Raw genomic sequence first — 15,569 nt, 5'->3', positions numbered from 1 at the left:
TGTGACGCATGTTAAAGTGTTGATGTCAGGGTTGCTGGGCAACGGACCGGAATAGGAAAAGGCCACTTGTGGATTGAAAAAGAAGACTGCAAGAGCAGAAAAATGTTAATGAATAAAACTGGACACAGGTCTCTCGTGGGCCTTACAATTGTCATCCCTATCGCAAGAATGCAGTGCGAACACTTCCCTTATTTCGGGAAGGAAGGAAGAACATCAATCTGCCTAGGTCGTTTGGTCGGCTTTCCAGCCGCCAATCCTCACTGAAATTTTGAGCGTTAGCCTCGTCCTACGGTTTCTTTGTATTGAAGGAAAAAATTAAAAAGTTAACAAAACGACCCTGATTCTGAGGCATGGCCCTCTTATATCGCCTCTATTTAGGTTCCTTTTGTCCCCAGAACGGCCTTACCGCTATCTGAGAAGTTTCTTTTGGGCTTCGCAAGTGACATGGGGAAACAGCCTGGGAAAGTCGGTGCAGGACGAGACGTCTCCCGCAGGTGAGGGCGGGACGAAGCCAGTTCTGCCCCGAGGGGCTGACCTGTTCCCGGTCCAGAGAAATTTCCGGGGCAACAGGCTCGCTTCCTGACCTCCCTGGTTATTCTGAAATATCCCAGATTAAAAGTCTTTAATGGCATCCATTGCCAGGTCTGGGAAAACAATGACGGTTTTTAGGGGATATGGTGGGGCGAGAATAAAGGGAACGTGCCACATCTCTTTACCCAGCCTTTCCAGCTGTTCCTCATCTTTGCGCTAAGTAATCTGAGCGCTGGGTCTGGATGGTCCGAGGTCACATATTTTAATGGAGACTTGAAACTAAACAATCAGAAATGATTCCTCTAACTAGACTGAAAGCCCTTAGGGATCAGGTAAGCAGCGCTAAAATAAACTGTAGGCCCCACGCCTGCCCAGGACGGTGCCTGGCATACATGGTAGTAGCTCAATAAATATATGGACTCACTTGCTTCAACTGCTGTATTTTGGACCCTAAAGTTCAGAGTAGAAACATATAGATTTGGGAATTTTAAGTAGGCTTTGTCCCGATGGGCTAATTTTTGTATTTATTAACACACAAAGGTTTAACTTTTTCTCTCAGTAAAGGTTAGGTCTCTTTTCTGCTTATCTGAGAAATAGTTAATTTACTATGTTTTCTTTCATAAGCTGTAGTTCTACTGGAAGGAAGTTATTTCATAAGTGATTCCCAACACGGCAATAGTAACCTCTTCCAAAAAAAGTTTTCCCCCTAATTGCAAAGTACTGCACATAACCCATATTGCGATGGTATTGAACACTGGATTATTTCTTATTTTTCATTTTCATGAGCAATATTCTAAAGAACATCCTTGTTTAGATAAATATTTTCAAATGCCCATTATTATTTCCTTAAATTTCCAGAAGTGGAATTGCTACATCAAAGTTTATCCAGTTTTAAAAGCTATTCATACATAATGTCCAACTGCTTCCCAAAAGAAATTGAAGCAATTTAGACGCTCCAAACCTGATCAACATAGAATACTATAAACAACAAAACAGATTAATGGGTAAAAATGGTAAGGCATTGTTATGGCTTTATTAGTGAGGTTCAACATTCATGTTAAAAGGATTTTTGTTTCTTCCTCCATAAATTACTTACCAAATGTTTACTGAGGTGTTCATCTTTCCTTATTGATTTGAAATTCATTATATGAAAGATAAACCTTTGTGATAGTTTCTATTTACCAAGAACCCAGGTATAAATTCCTTTTACTAACAAGAATCCCATTAAGTCCCTTAATCATTCAATTTCCATGTCATAGAAACTATAAGCTATAAAATTAAAATTTTTCCCATGTCAATCTTTAAAAACCAAAGTGTGCCACACATTTAGTGTCCTTGTAATAGTATCATGTTATACATTTACTTATATTCCTGGTCATTTTTTGTCCCATCCTTATTTCTTTCTTTCTTTATGCATGCTAAACTCCTGCTACCTCAATTTTGCTTTATGTTTTAAATGGCTTGAAGTTCTTTCTGGAATAAGATGAGATACGAGGTGTGATCAAACAATATGGTGAATATTTAAATTTAAAAAATTGTTACTGTAAAAGACATTGCCATTCATCCCCCTCAAAACACTCGCCCTCGCTTTGAACACACTTATCCCATCATTCTTGCCACTCTCTGAAGCAGTTTGGAAGTCCTCTTTTGTGTTTTTAGTTGTGCTGTGTGGCTGCCTCAATGTCCTGAATTGATTCAAAACATTTACCTTTCATGGTCATTCTGACTTTGGGGAAGAGCCAGAAGTTTCACGGTGCCAAATCTGGTGAATTAGGTGGATGAGGACACACTATAATGTTTTTATTGACAGAAATTGCCATACCAGAAGCCATGTGTGACACGGAGCCTTTCCGTTGTGATCACAAAATATGGTGAATGTTGCTGCCGAGTGCCATCCAATGGAAAGGCAGGGATCATCAATACAGGAGGCAGAACATCCAACATTTGTAACAGTGTGTGACAAGTATCGACTTGTTTGGTACAGGCAGTTGGGTGTGAGCTACGGTTGAGAGGTATGTTTTAAAGTGTGCTGTAAATCATCCTCCATTATGACAATGCTCCGTGTCACACAGCACTTGTGGTGTATAGCAATTTCTGTCACATAAAATCATGGTATGTCCTCATCCACCTTATTCACCAGATCTGGCACCGTGTGACTTCTGGCTCTTCCTCAAAGAGCCAGCGAGGGGGGAGTATTTTGAGGGGAATTAATGGCAATGTGTCTTATACTGTAATATTTTTTAATTTAAACATTCACTGTATTTTTTCATCACACCTCATATAACTAAATACGTAAATATTTTTACTATTTACTAGCAATATTTATTATATAGGAGGACTTGCCAGAGGTCATTCTACATTTTAATGGAAACATCTTCTACAAGAGAAATTTTGAAAAGCCCCTAAAATTATTTTTAACAGGGATGGGGGTGAAAATTGAGATGAGGCTACATTCAAATTGGTATTGACCATATACTGAAATTGTTGAAGTTGGGAGACAGTAGGGAGGGTTCACTGAATATTTTCTCCATTTTTGTGTTTGTTTAAAGGTTTCTATAGCAAAGAGTTCAATATGGTGTGGGGGTGGGGGGAGTCACCGAAAGCATGTTAATATTTTGATATATTTTAGTTTTTAATGTGTAGGTTGAAAAATATCTCTAAACTAAAAGAAGTTAATATCTTTTTTCTATTGCATTCTTCTGTGTATCACAAACCCCCAAAATGGGTATGGCAATTATATCCCATACAATTATCTAGATAAATTCTGTATGTGCTGTGAATGAGGAATCTTAGAAAAAGAGGAGTGTACCACAAAATGTTACTCTCAAATGCCCTGGTTACATTTCAAACTCCAAATGCAAAATTAAGCCAACAAACCAGATCTGAGAAATTTGTAACTAAGCTAAAAATAAAAGACCTTTCAAAGTGAGGCAACAAGCATTTCTTTGATATCAAAGAGAAGAGCTATTCTGGAAGGACTGATTCAGGCAGAAGCTCAAACAATGTTCCCATTAGGAGACAAAGGCAAAAGGTATTTATGAGAAAGGGAAGGGGAGCAATTACATCAATAGAAGAAAGGCATTTCCATCTTGCAGGAAAAGCTAATCCTAAACAATGTTAATTTTCAGTCCAGTAGTCATAGCTGCTTTCTTGTTATCTTTGCACAGTACAGCTCTTTGGGGTACAAGGTTGCGTTAGTCTCAGTGCAAAGGTTATTTGCCAGTTTTAACATTTCAAAGATTTGAGGCGTAAGACATGCAAGGCAGTTCCTCTGGGATGGCAGCTCCAACTCCATTTATTATTACTTTTTAACACTCTCCGAACAGAAAAAGGAAACGTAACTGGGCGTTACCTTCAAATTCAAGTACAGCAGATCCTCATAATGCCATTTCATTATGTTGATGAGATGCTATAGGGAACTTAACTCTTGTTTATGTCTTAAACCTATGGTTAAAACTGGCTTCCTTATACACCGTTTCTCTTACCTACAACCACTTTGTGAGGACTTACTGTATCATTCAGTTTGAAATCTAAGCTATTTCATTAACATCCTAGCAAAGCCAATGACCCCACAGCAATCTACACTAGTTTGGTTGGGCTTTCTCATTATTCTTCAGGCTTCACGTAGGAGGAATTTCTGTGTTAGAGGCGCAGGGGGTGATTTAATACATAAACAAGTAAAATTTATTGCAGGACTGAGACTGGCCTCTCAGGATCAAGAAAAAGGGCACTAACGAATAAATGTAGACGTATAATTTCAGCTTCCTCTCAGGCCCCTGTAGTCCATATTGTCTCCAGCAGTACAGTGTTTCATTCAAGCACAAATCATCTTTTGTTGCTCTCTACTTTTCATGTTATTTTTTTCTTTTAATTGACTTTAACTTTTCTACAAACAGAAGCCATGTTCTCTATTCTCCTCAGAAGTTAAGCTGGGGCATCAACACTGGTTAACTGTATCTTTGAGTTAGAACCAGTCTTTCATTTGTGAAGAGGCAACCCACCCACCATTGGTACACTAAGAGTTTTGTTTTTTATTTTGCTGGGAGGAAATGAGTACTTTGCATCTACACTCATTGGCTGGGATCATGGATAAATGAAGGCATTAACAAATGTCTGTTTACCACATTACAGCTATTTTGCTCTTCCATTTCATAGTGCCTTTACATGGTAGGCAGTTATCACATGTATTCTCTCACCTTCTCAGTTTCACAGCATGCAAGGCAGGGGCGGTGTTCAGTTTCCTTTTACTCTGAACTTGTCCCTGCTAGGTCTCATCTGCTCTTGGGGAAGATGCTCTTCTCTGCCTGTAGGGCCAGTATTAGGAAAAAACAAGAGCAGCTGGAGACACAATTTTCCTGGGGCAGCAAAAGAACTAAAGAAGGGAATTTTTGAAGTTTAATGCATAATTAACACCTTCAGAAGTTCTGAGGAAAGAACCCAGAGTGGCCAAAAGAATACTACTGGGCCTCATGTTTGCCTTAGGGGCCCAAATCCTGATTCAATGAATTCAAATGTTGCTTACCTTTCTGCAGATGCGTAAATTTAGAATCATTTACAGGTTCATTTAAATTCATCTAAAATGGCAGGGTTTTAAGAAATTAAACATTTAAATGCCTATGAACCCATCAAAAGAACCAGAAGATGACCAACACGATAACTTATGCCCTTCCCTTCCTCCCCCCCATCAGTAACCACAACCCTTCTGACCAAATAAAAAGGGTCTCGTAAGGTATGCAGTCACTCAGACTTTCAGTATTTTTAGTGAGAATCACTGTGTCTACATCCCCATTCACACTGGAAGTAGCTTTGTTGACTCCAACAAGGTTGCATATCCCTGCCCCAGCTGCTGCTAATAAAAATACAGGAAGACGCTGTTCTTGACACACTGGGGACAAAGTAGTCGCAGCATGTGACCCTTTGAGTTAGACTAGACACAGCTCCATCACTCCTGCCATGGCCAAGTCCATCCCAGGGGCACTTTTCTTGAACTGTTACAAGTAGGATGCCCTCTTTGTGGGCCCTAATTCTTCCTCTCTGCCCCAATGGACTAAATTAAGTCAAAGTGCAATGCAATTTTGATTAGTACTCTTCACCCCATTTCCCAGTTGCAGAACCTTAAGACTAGAGGGACTTACTGTTAAAGGTAGGTATCCCAAGTACCAGCACTCCAAGGCTCCTAGTCTCTATTCTGCCTTCCATGCAGAGAAGCATACCCATATATCTGGTAGGAACCCAATCCTACCAAGACCCAGAAAACAACAATGTAAACAACATCCATGCTCACTTTATTTTCACCCAAAGAGAGTAGAACCAAGAACCCACTTGGGAGCTTGCTCTGTGATCTGCCTCAGCCTTCTGACGCCAGGATGCCTTGTGATCCAATGTCATGGGGTGGAATTGCCCTTTGATGGTACACATTAGAAAGGTCAATCTCTCCATCCCCCAAAGAAGACAGAAGAGACAAGTCAATGAATCCCTAGAACACTGCCCCAGAATCCTTCCAGGGATGGTGTATGACACCATTGACTCACAAATGTGATTGGGAGGGGATCCAGGAACAATGGATGGTGTTGTCCAAATTATCCTGGATGGTGTGCATCCAGCACCAGGATACACTTTTCATTAGAATGAAGTGAGCAAAGCCCTCAGAAAAGATATAGGCAAAGAACAAATTGATTAGAACATTATATCATAACAGAGGTGGGGCCATTTCCCACCATTATTGTAAAATAATTGTTAACGAATCAACACACACACAGGCCTCTTTTGTGGAGTTAATACAACTACGGCAGATTGTGAACCAGGGATAGAGGAATTACTCCCAGAAGGAAAAGCTGGGATAAAGGGAGCCATGCTGACAGGGCCTTGTAGTTCTTCCACTTCAGGTCCTCAGAAAGGAGCGCTAGTACAGAAATGATAGCAAATACCTGCGATCACTGTGGGGCTCAACCAGAGGAAGCCAGGCTGAGCCAAGGTGTTAAGTATCTTGAATGACCTTCCAAATCCAAAGATTATCCATATTCTTTATTTCTTCCAGTAAATGTACAAAACCAAAAAATGTGATACACTACAGGTGGACATCTGGTTTTTATTTCTGAACAATCTTGATGCTTCTCATACATCTCACAATTTTCACAGGAAGGGAGAGGATGACAGAGAACACGGACGCCCTGTCTTCCACTGCAGGGGCATGGAGAGTGGTAAGGATATCCAGCAGTGATGGACAGGAAGTGGCAAGGCAACAAGATGCCTTATGCCTGGGGTAAAACTGTGGCCAACAGCCACTCTGGCCTGTGTTCACCTCAAGGGGAGGTCTCCATGGAATGACCATGATTCCCAACGTGGCCAGAAAACCCATCGATCCCACTCATGGGGCAGATGATCAGAGGAGCTGCGCTCTTCCCTCCCGAATAACTCAGACTGAAGTAGGGCCGGACAGGCCCACAGAAGGTAGCATGAGAGAAAGTAAAGGTGTGACACCTCTCTGTCACATTGTAGAAGGAGACCTCGCCAGCATCATAGTCCAAGAAAATCCCCACCCGCTGCAGAGGGGTCCGCAGGGGGAGGGCCGTCATTGGGGAGGTAAGAGCCCAGTATTCTTTCCCATACCACAAGGACACTGCCCAGAATCCATTCTGGGGGGCCGAGGTTACTCCACCTTTTCTGCACACTGAGTCTTCGCAGACACCTATGGTCCACTTGGCTTTATCTCCCACCTCTACCTCCCAATAATGTCTCCCAGCGATGAAGCATGGAGAGCCCAAGACACAGGGAAACAGATTGAACCGCTCAGGGTTGTCAGGCAGGTCCTGCTGGAGGTAACTGTACCGCACTTGCCGCAGGTTATCGGAGAGGATCAGGCTGGGGTAGGCCGTGTCCGGGTCCAGAGTCACATCCACTGCAGAGACAGAGGGAAAGGGGGGAGTCAGCTGAGGGCAGGGAGCCCGCTCCAGAACACTCAGCTTTTGTCCTACCTGCCTAAGAGTATAAGAGCTCTTCACTGTAGGCTGCAATCATCTTATGAATATGTCCTGAATTTAACATTCAAAAGAATGACTACTTGGATTAGCTGGTGACCTTTTTTTATATCAGAAACACTGAGACTTTTTACCTCCATTCCCTGTCTTACATCTTATGCCACAATATCCATTATAAACTGAATTTCCCAAATAAATTCAGTCTTGAAATTGTGGATAAGGGACTGGGAACCTGAAACAATTTGCCCACCTTTCAATTCACTCTTTTATAGCCTCCATTCCATGAGATCTTCATTCAGCACATCCAAACCCTGTTCATCTTCTAATGCCCAATGCACGACCCACATCTTCCTCAGAAGTTGTTGTTAACCAGCCCATGCCATTTACACTTTCCCTCTCTTAAATCTAAAGCTGTGTATTGCCCACACCACATGCTCTGGTATATGGCATTACAGCCTTTTGTAATCACGTGGGTCTTTTCTGCTTTAAAAGCGCTAATATATATTCTCTCGTTTTCTCTTCACATTTTGTTCAGGAGGAAGATTCCCAAACATTATCCCTCCAAACAAAAGCTCAGGTGGGCTACATGAATCCCATAAGTTCATGACAGGCAACTGGGAGAAGTGACCAAGAGCCCCAGATGGTCAGTTCTTGGTTCAACAATCTGTCCACAACAGTCACCCATCACTTTCACATGTCATAGATACACCTCACACCTCCAATCAGACACTCAATTCCAAAGGTCAGTGTCTTATGCTCTTTTGTTCCCTCTACAGTATCCTGCACAGTGTTAGACAGTGTAGGACATAAACAAGGCATTCAATTAATACTTGTTGAAAGAATTAAATATGGATCACAGCCGGTGAACACCAATGAACGATCTGCTATGTGTAGAGACCCTCCCTTCATGAAGAGCCCACACAACAGAACATGGCATGTGACTATGAAAAGGACACACCTCAGATGTATTTCTGGGAACAGATTTGCCCAGTGTCTCTGAACCTTAGGTATAGGTGATAGTCAAGAAGAGGGGGAGTGGGCTGGCCGAGTGGCGCGATGGTTAGAACTGGCTTGGGACACCAGAAGGCCCCGGTTGGGATCCCACGTATGAGGGCCAGTGACACTGCCCTCTACAGCTAAGATGCTGAACAACAGCTCGACCTGGAGCTGGGATGCCGTGAGCTGAGGCGACGGAGTAGGCTGCAGCCCCTGTGGCAGTGGGTTGCCATGGGCTACCGTGTGTAACTAGCAGCCAGCGTGAGCGGCCAGCAGCCGCCGTGAGTGGCCGTCCAGAAGCCAGCGACTGATCTGCCTCATCTGGGAAGAGCGCAATGATGGTGCCAACTTGGGCCAGTGAAGCAACGTCCTCCACAATGAGACTGAAGAACAAAAAGACAGCAACTTGTCTGTTCCCCTTTTCCCAATTCCCCAATAAAAATCTTTAAAAAAAAAAAAAGGGGGGGAGTTTTGACTCTTGTCCCAGGGCACAGAGATGGGATGACACAAGATTCCTAGACTCTCCCTAGCACTCAGAATGAGTGGAACTCAGTCAGTCTTTTTGGAAGGATGGTTGCTTTTCCCAAACCGCATGTTGCCTCAAGGCTGGGCAGTGTACTAGTGTACTAACAGTATTCTACTTGTTGGGAACTGCAGTTTCTGCTCTATAATTCTTCACAGCATCTGAGCTTGACTTCCTATTTCAAAGGTCCATGGCTTTAGCTCTGAAGCATTTTAGGAGGCAAAATACTGTAAACACATAGAAACAAGCAATGGGTTTTTTTAATGGTTGTTATCATTTTTACACATGTAACCTAAAGGATCCAAAATTAGGCAATTTCTAAAATCATTCACAGTAGTGGTTAGGTTCACAAGGATTCTTACTCCTTTCCCTGTATGGATTTTGGCCTATCACCTACCTGAGTATAATTGAGCCTCTCTTAATTCTGAAAGAACAAAAGAGAAAAGAAGTTATGGAAGTCATATAAGTATTTTCAGGAAAGTCCAACTGAGAGATCTTTGGTCAGAATCATCATAAAGCAGCGGTCTCCATTAGAAACCCCAGGACCCCTGTTGTCAGTCACGCACTGATGTCTTCTTCATATAATACATGACTCCATCATCCAGCGAAGAGCTTTAAGGGAAGAGGGACTGGGAACTTTGGGTAGAAGAAAAACCACATGCCTGACATTGGTAGCCTATTGGGTCAAAGCAAGCCAAGATCAAGGATTCCACCCTCCAGTGTGCAAGCTGGCTCTGCAAGGGGAAATATGGTTCTAAGTCCACATCACACACAACTCTTGGCTTTCCTAAGCCACCTCTGTTCAAGGGGCTGGGTGGTTTGACTGACGCCCACTACCACACTGGAGCAAACAAGACCATTCACTTAAAAGACACTTTAGAGATGACAAAGCATTTACGCAGGTATGTTCACAGTAAGCCTTTTAAGTGGCAGGGGAAGAGTAGAAGTAAATGAGAGCCAGATTAAGGAAGGTCATGTCTGAACTAATGGCTTCTGGCATTATCCACTGTATTAAGTGGAATTTCTCCCTATTTGTTTTGCTTATGCACATGTGAGTGCTCCCTGAATCTATGTTGGTAGATATCCACAAAGTATGTATCTGAAAAGATACACTGCAAATAGGGATTCAGCATACAGTAACACAGGAAATTATCAAAGATTATGGGGAATTGTAATTTGCAATAAATAAGGGATTACCTACATATAAGGATTTCAGATTCCACCAGACTGCCTAGGAATTTTAGCATTTAGTATGTAGCCAGTTCCTAACTGAAGGTATGAGCAAAAAATTTTATATTTTTAAAAGTTTTCCTAAATAACTAGAACACTTTATTTAATAAACGTTAAGTGTAAGATTTATTGAGTCAGGCTCCATTCTAAAGACTTTAGAAATGACATGTAATTTAATTTAATTCTTATAACTTTGTGAGGTAAGAACCAGTACTTTCATGATTTTTACAGGTGAAGAAATTATAGACATACATCGTTTTATTACGCTTAGCAGATATTGTGGTTTTTTACAAACTGAAGCCAAGACCTCCACCAGCAAAAAGATTATGACTCGCTGAAGGTTCAAGATGATGGTTAGCATTTTTTAGCAATCAAGTATTTTTAAATTAAGGTATGTACATTGTTTTTTAGACATAACGCTTTTGCACACTTAACAGACTATAGCACAGTGTAAGCACAGCTTCTATATGACTGGGAAACCAAAACAACCATGTGACCCGCTTTATTGCAAAATTCAATTTACTGAGGTGGTCTGGACCCAGACCCACAATATTCCAAGCTATGCCTGTAAGGTGCAGAATCCTTACTAAGGCAGAGCTGGACTGGGACCCCGCTACCAACCACTTCCCTCAAGGCTCTGCCTCATTCAGTGCTGTCACAACCTCCTGCACTGGTCGGCACCTGTGCCCACGAGCAGGAGGAACTCGGCAGATTATAGCTATAAACACTGGCTCAAATGAAACATAGCTAGGACAGTTTCTGTCCACTCTCTTTTCCAATTAAAAAATAAAAATAAAAACCATCACACTAATTCTGGATTAATTTTTGGATTGCCTATTTTTCTCCTCCATCAATGTATTCTGAGAACTGAGTGATTTGTTAAAAGACTTCAAAGTGAAACAAGACGCTATTAATTCAAAAACATTAACAAAGCAAAAAGGAAGGTGTCAAATACCAGGGAAGGCTGGCCAGTACACATCCCCCTTTCTTATTTCCTCCCTTTGAATGCAGATGTTCGTCTTCCCAGCAAACTTCAACATCAAAAGCCCATTAAGTAGATAAATTTACCTTGGATTTTCTCCATATCTGACTGCATTTTTTCTAAGGAGAGAAAAAAAGATATTCAGTTTGCATCCCTCTTTCTGGCTGGAAAATGTATCCTGTCTGGTAATACAGATATTCACAGCATAAATCCATTTCCCCACATAGATCTCTCTTCACATTACCTGTGAACTGTTTCAGACTCTCAGTCATGAACAGACACTTTTGGGCGAAAATATGTATTTTCTCTTGCAGATCTGGAGGTGTGATCCAAGGTTCAGGGATCCTGATTCTTTCAGCCCTAAGTTTAAAAAACAAAAAGAGAGTGAGTCCCTTCCCCAACTCCATGACCTTCCAGGGGCTAGGACAGGGCCTGAGCGACACTGACTAACAGAGGTCAAGTCTTTAACAGCAATCACTAGGCCTTTTCCACATGCTCCTCCTAGACCAGAAAAGGGGAGGTATCTTACTCACTGTTTTCATCCCGCAAAGCACATAGCTCATGGCTTTTCAAATGGCATGTACTCAGAAAGGTTTACTGAATTAAACTGAACTTAAGGCCAGAAAGCACGAGATTCTACAACAAAGCTTGGTACTGGTGGTGGGCAATGACCCAGAATCCTCAGGTTCCCGAATATGGTGAGGATGAGTGCTATCAGGACAACACCCAGTGCCCCACACCTCAGGGAGTCTATGGCAAAGACTGACTGCTAGCTGCCTACCCACAACTGTCCCTTCTCCCATCTTCCAAACTTTTCTGGGTTCATGGCTGCCTAGTCTAGATGTGACCCTGTGACAACAGTTTTGGCCAATGAGAGGTATGAAGTATTTTGTGGTAATTTAAGAAGTCTGCTTAAAAAGAAATGTGATGTGACGAACAAACCTCTTCCCTGCTCCTTGGCATTCTAGCAACTATCGTGGACTCTAAAGTTGAGGACTATACCTTGGGGATGGCAGAAGAGTGAATGGGAAGAAACCGGAGAGTCTGACGATTACTGGAGGCACCATACCAGCCCTGGGTACATTTCTTATATGGTGACAAGATTTTTATTGTGTTTAAACCTTAAGCCAATGAAATTTAGGGTTTCCCATCTCATATGGCCAAACCCAAACTTTAATGTCACAAAGTACTAGGGTCTAAGGGACCTATGTGCCTATGTTAGGTCAGAATTAAACTGGCATCAAAGAGTAAAAGTAATAAGGCAGTATTTTTGCTGGGGTCATCTGGCTGGGACCCTTACAAGTACAAACTCATCTTGATCCCAGGAGCCCACGAGAAACTCAATTCTTTCAACATGCCTCTATCCACACAGCGCTCCGAGACAAACTACTGCACCCATGAGGCCCTCCCCCATCTCCTCAGGTGCTCCCACATAATCAAGCTGCTTTTCCTCTGGAGTGTTTTCACCACTGAGGATTTTGATCAGCTTCAAAGTCAGTTTCCACCCCTACAGGTACTCCACTAAACATTATGTCCCAAAGGCCTCTCTGGCTTGCTGTCGCCACCTGCCTACAGACACAACTTCGCCAAGAAATGGGCTTCTTGCCCACTCTGAGCTCTCCCTGCTCAGTCGTGTCCCAACACCCTGGGAGCGCTTTCTTCCTCACTTTCCATCTGATGATACAGAAGAGAAATAACAAGAATAAGAGCCAGAATCCAGGTAGCTGTCACTAATTACATAATTAAGCTGGTCACAGGCCCTATTTTTCCCATTACAGGAAATGGGGGTGAGAAAATGAAACAGAAAGTATTCTGCAATGCTCAGGAAGCAATAACCAACCGTATTGATACCCTTGCACTTTGCCCAAGTCCCTGTAAGTCCCCATCCTCCCTATGGAAGTGTCCTCACAAACCACTAGCACTCTCCCAAACGAGCCCCCTACTCCAGCCCCTCACCCCTACAATCTATCAGTAATTCCTGGTTTTAATGAGAAGAGCGGGGGGTCCATCTATCTTCTTTGCACATTAGTGACTCTTCAGGGACAGGCAGGGTATGGTGTCCATTTGGTAAGCTGTCCATCTCAGGCTCTGGGCTCCTTTTGGGATTTGTAAATATGAGGGAGACAGTCTTCCCATTCTTGATTGAACCCTGGGGAGAGAGAAAACTGTACCTGCTCAATGTATCTCCAATGTCCTGTAAGAGAAAAGAAAGGATAACCGTGAGAAGTCATTCCTAACTTCAGTTGTGTTTCAGATGTTCGTTGAAAACCCAGCTACAGGCTGGCGGCCTCCTCCTGCAACACTGGTCGAGGACCTCAAGACTTCTGATTTACTACCTCGAGCACCCCGCCCACGGGCCACGGCTGTCCAGCTCGCTGCCTTTGATTTTCTATTGTGAAATAATTTCAAATACGCAGAAAAGCTCCCAGTACAAAGAGCTCCTGTATACTTTTCCCCAGATTTACCAAATTATTATAACCATATTTATCCTCAGGACCAATTGTGGGATCATTGTTTATGTTATATCCCTTTGCTCCTTTATACTTCTGTATTTCCTTAATATATTTTCTTATATAACTACAGTATAGTTATCAATCTTCAGGAAATTGGACATTTATATAATGTTTATCTAATCCATATTCTAATTTTTTTTTTAAGATTTTTATTGGGGAATTGGGGGGATGGGAACAGTGCTGGGGAATTGGGGGAAGGGGAACAGACAAGTTGCTGTCCTTTTGTTCTTCAGTCTAGTTGTGGAGGATGTTGCTTCACTGGCCCAAGTTGACACCATCATTGCACTCTTCCTGGGTGAGGCAGATCAGTCGCCGGCTTCTGGACAGCCGCTCACTGCAGCTGCTGGCCGCTCACGCTGGCTGCTGGCTACACACGGTAGCCCATGGCAACCCACTGCCACAGGGGCTGCAGCCTACGCCGTCGCCGGCGACTCATGGCAGCCCAGCTCCAGGTTGAGCTGTTGTTCAGCATCTTAGCTGTGGAGGGCAGTGTCACTGGCCCTCATATATGGGATCCGAACCGAGGCCCTCTGGTGTCCCAAGCCAGCTCTTAACCATAGCGCCACTTGGCTGGCCCCCATATTCTAATTTAACCTACTGTCTTAATAATGTTCTTTACAGCTATTCCTCTCCCCATTCAGTTAATCCAGGATCGTTCATTGCCGTTTAGTTATCATGACATGTGTCTTTAATCTGGAACAGTTCCTTAACATGGATTTGTCTTCCATGACATTGACACTGGTTTAATATAGGATAGTTATTTATAGAATGTCCCTCTATTTGGGGATTTGTCAGGTATTCCCCTCATGACTAAATTCAGGTTGTACCATCGTTAACTGCTGTATGTTGTGTCGTTCTAAAGGTACACAATATTTGCTTGCCCCTTATTGGTGACATTTTGATCAGTGTATAGCTATTTTTTTCTTTTGTAATTAACAAGTAACCAAAAATGATACAATTATTGTCTGAATTATGATGGTTGCCAATTGGTTATTTGCTAACTTCAAAATTCCTTCTATATCACCTAGTCGACATTCTACTGGAAAGAAGAATTTTCCTTTCTTATTAATTAGTATGGACTGATAGATTCTTACATTATTCAAATAGGGTTATAATCCATCACTGTTCTTATTTATTTTGGTGCTCAAAATGTCTGTGACTTGGTTGGAGAGAGTTTCTGTCACTCATTCTTCTATCCCCTCCCATTCCATTCTCCCCATCCTCATATTTTCTGGTGTATCCTTCTAGTGTTTCCTTTGCAAAAAAATAAGCCAGAAACATGTATTTTCCAATTATTTCTTTTTACACAAAAAGTACTATGCTCTATATATTTTGCACTTTGATTTTTTTCACTTAAGGCCATAAGCTGGAAACCACTCTGTATCATGTGTGTCCATACAAAATAACTGGCTCAGCCAATCTAGGTTTGGAAGTTGGGTTGTTTCTAATATTTTGCAATCGCAAACAATGTTACATCAAGTAACCTTGTGCATATCTATTTTTGTACATCTTTTCATACTTGGGTATATCTTCAAGGTAAACTCCTAGAAGGATTCTTGGTCAAAGTCTAACTGCATATGTAGTTCGGTTAAATACTGCCAAAATGATTTGCATTCTCACCAGCACATGAGATTGTCTCTCCCACATCTTTGCTAGCAGTGTACTGAATTAAGAAAATTTTCTAATCTAATGGGTAAGAAAAGGTATTTTAATGTGGCTTTCATTTGTATCTCTTATTAAAAGAAGTATAGAACATTTTTTCACAAGTTCTGGTCAAATTTTATGCTTCTTTTGCAACTTAATTGTTCATGTCTATA

The 15,569-nt window shown here is 42.1% G+C and overlaps 1 protein-coding gene across 1 annotated transcript in view; it reads right to left on the bottom strand.

The window, feature by feature from the left end:
* Window positions 1–5,800: 5,800 nt before the first annotated feature.
* The window catches only part of TRIM27 (tripartite motif containing 27), a 19,010-nt gene continuing 9,241 nt past the window's right edge, over window positions 5,801–15,569 (bottom strand). The window contains exons 4-8 of the mRNA XM_019634756.1: window positions 13,411–13,433; window positions 11,484–11,599; window positions 11,326–11,358; window positions 9,425–9,451; window positions 5,801–7,429 (exon numbers count right to left, since the gene is read on the bottom strand). Coding sequence (XP_019490301.1) covers window positions 6,834–7,429; window positions 9,425–9,451; window positions 11,326–11,358; window positions 11,484–11,599; window positions 13,411–13,433 — 795 coding nt within the window. The 3' untranslated portion in view covers window positions 5,801–6,833. The remainder of the gene's footprint in view (window positions 7,430–9,424; window positions 9,452–11,325; window positions 11,359–11,483; window positions 11,600–13,410; window positions 13,434–15,569) is intronic.

The sequence above is a fragment of the Hipposideros armiger genome, unplaced genomic scaffold, assembly GCF_001890085.2.
Source record: "Hipposideros armiger isolate ML-2016 unplaced genomic scaffold, ASM189008v1 scaffold_1883, whole genome shotgun sequence".
Classification (NCBI taxonomy): domain Eukaryota; kingdom Metazoa; phylum Chordata; class Mammalia; order Chiroptera; family Hipposideridae; genus Hipposideros; species Hipposideros armiger.
Note: the sequence above shows the minus strand (reverse complement) of the source record. Positions and strands in the feature narration are given on the sequence as shown.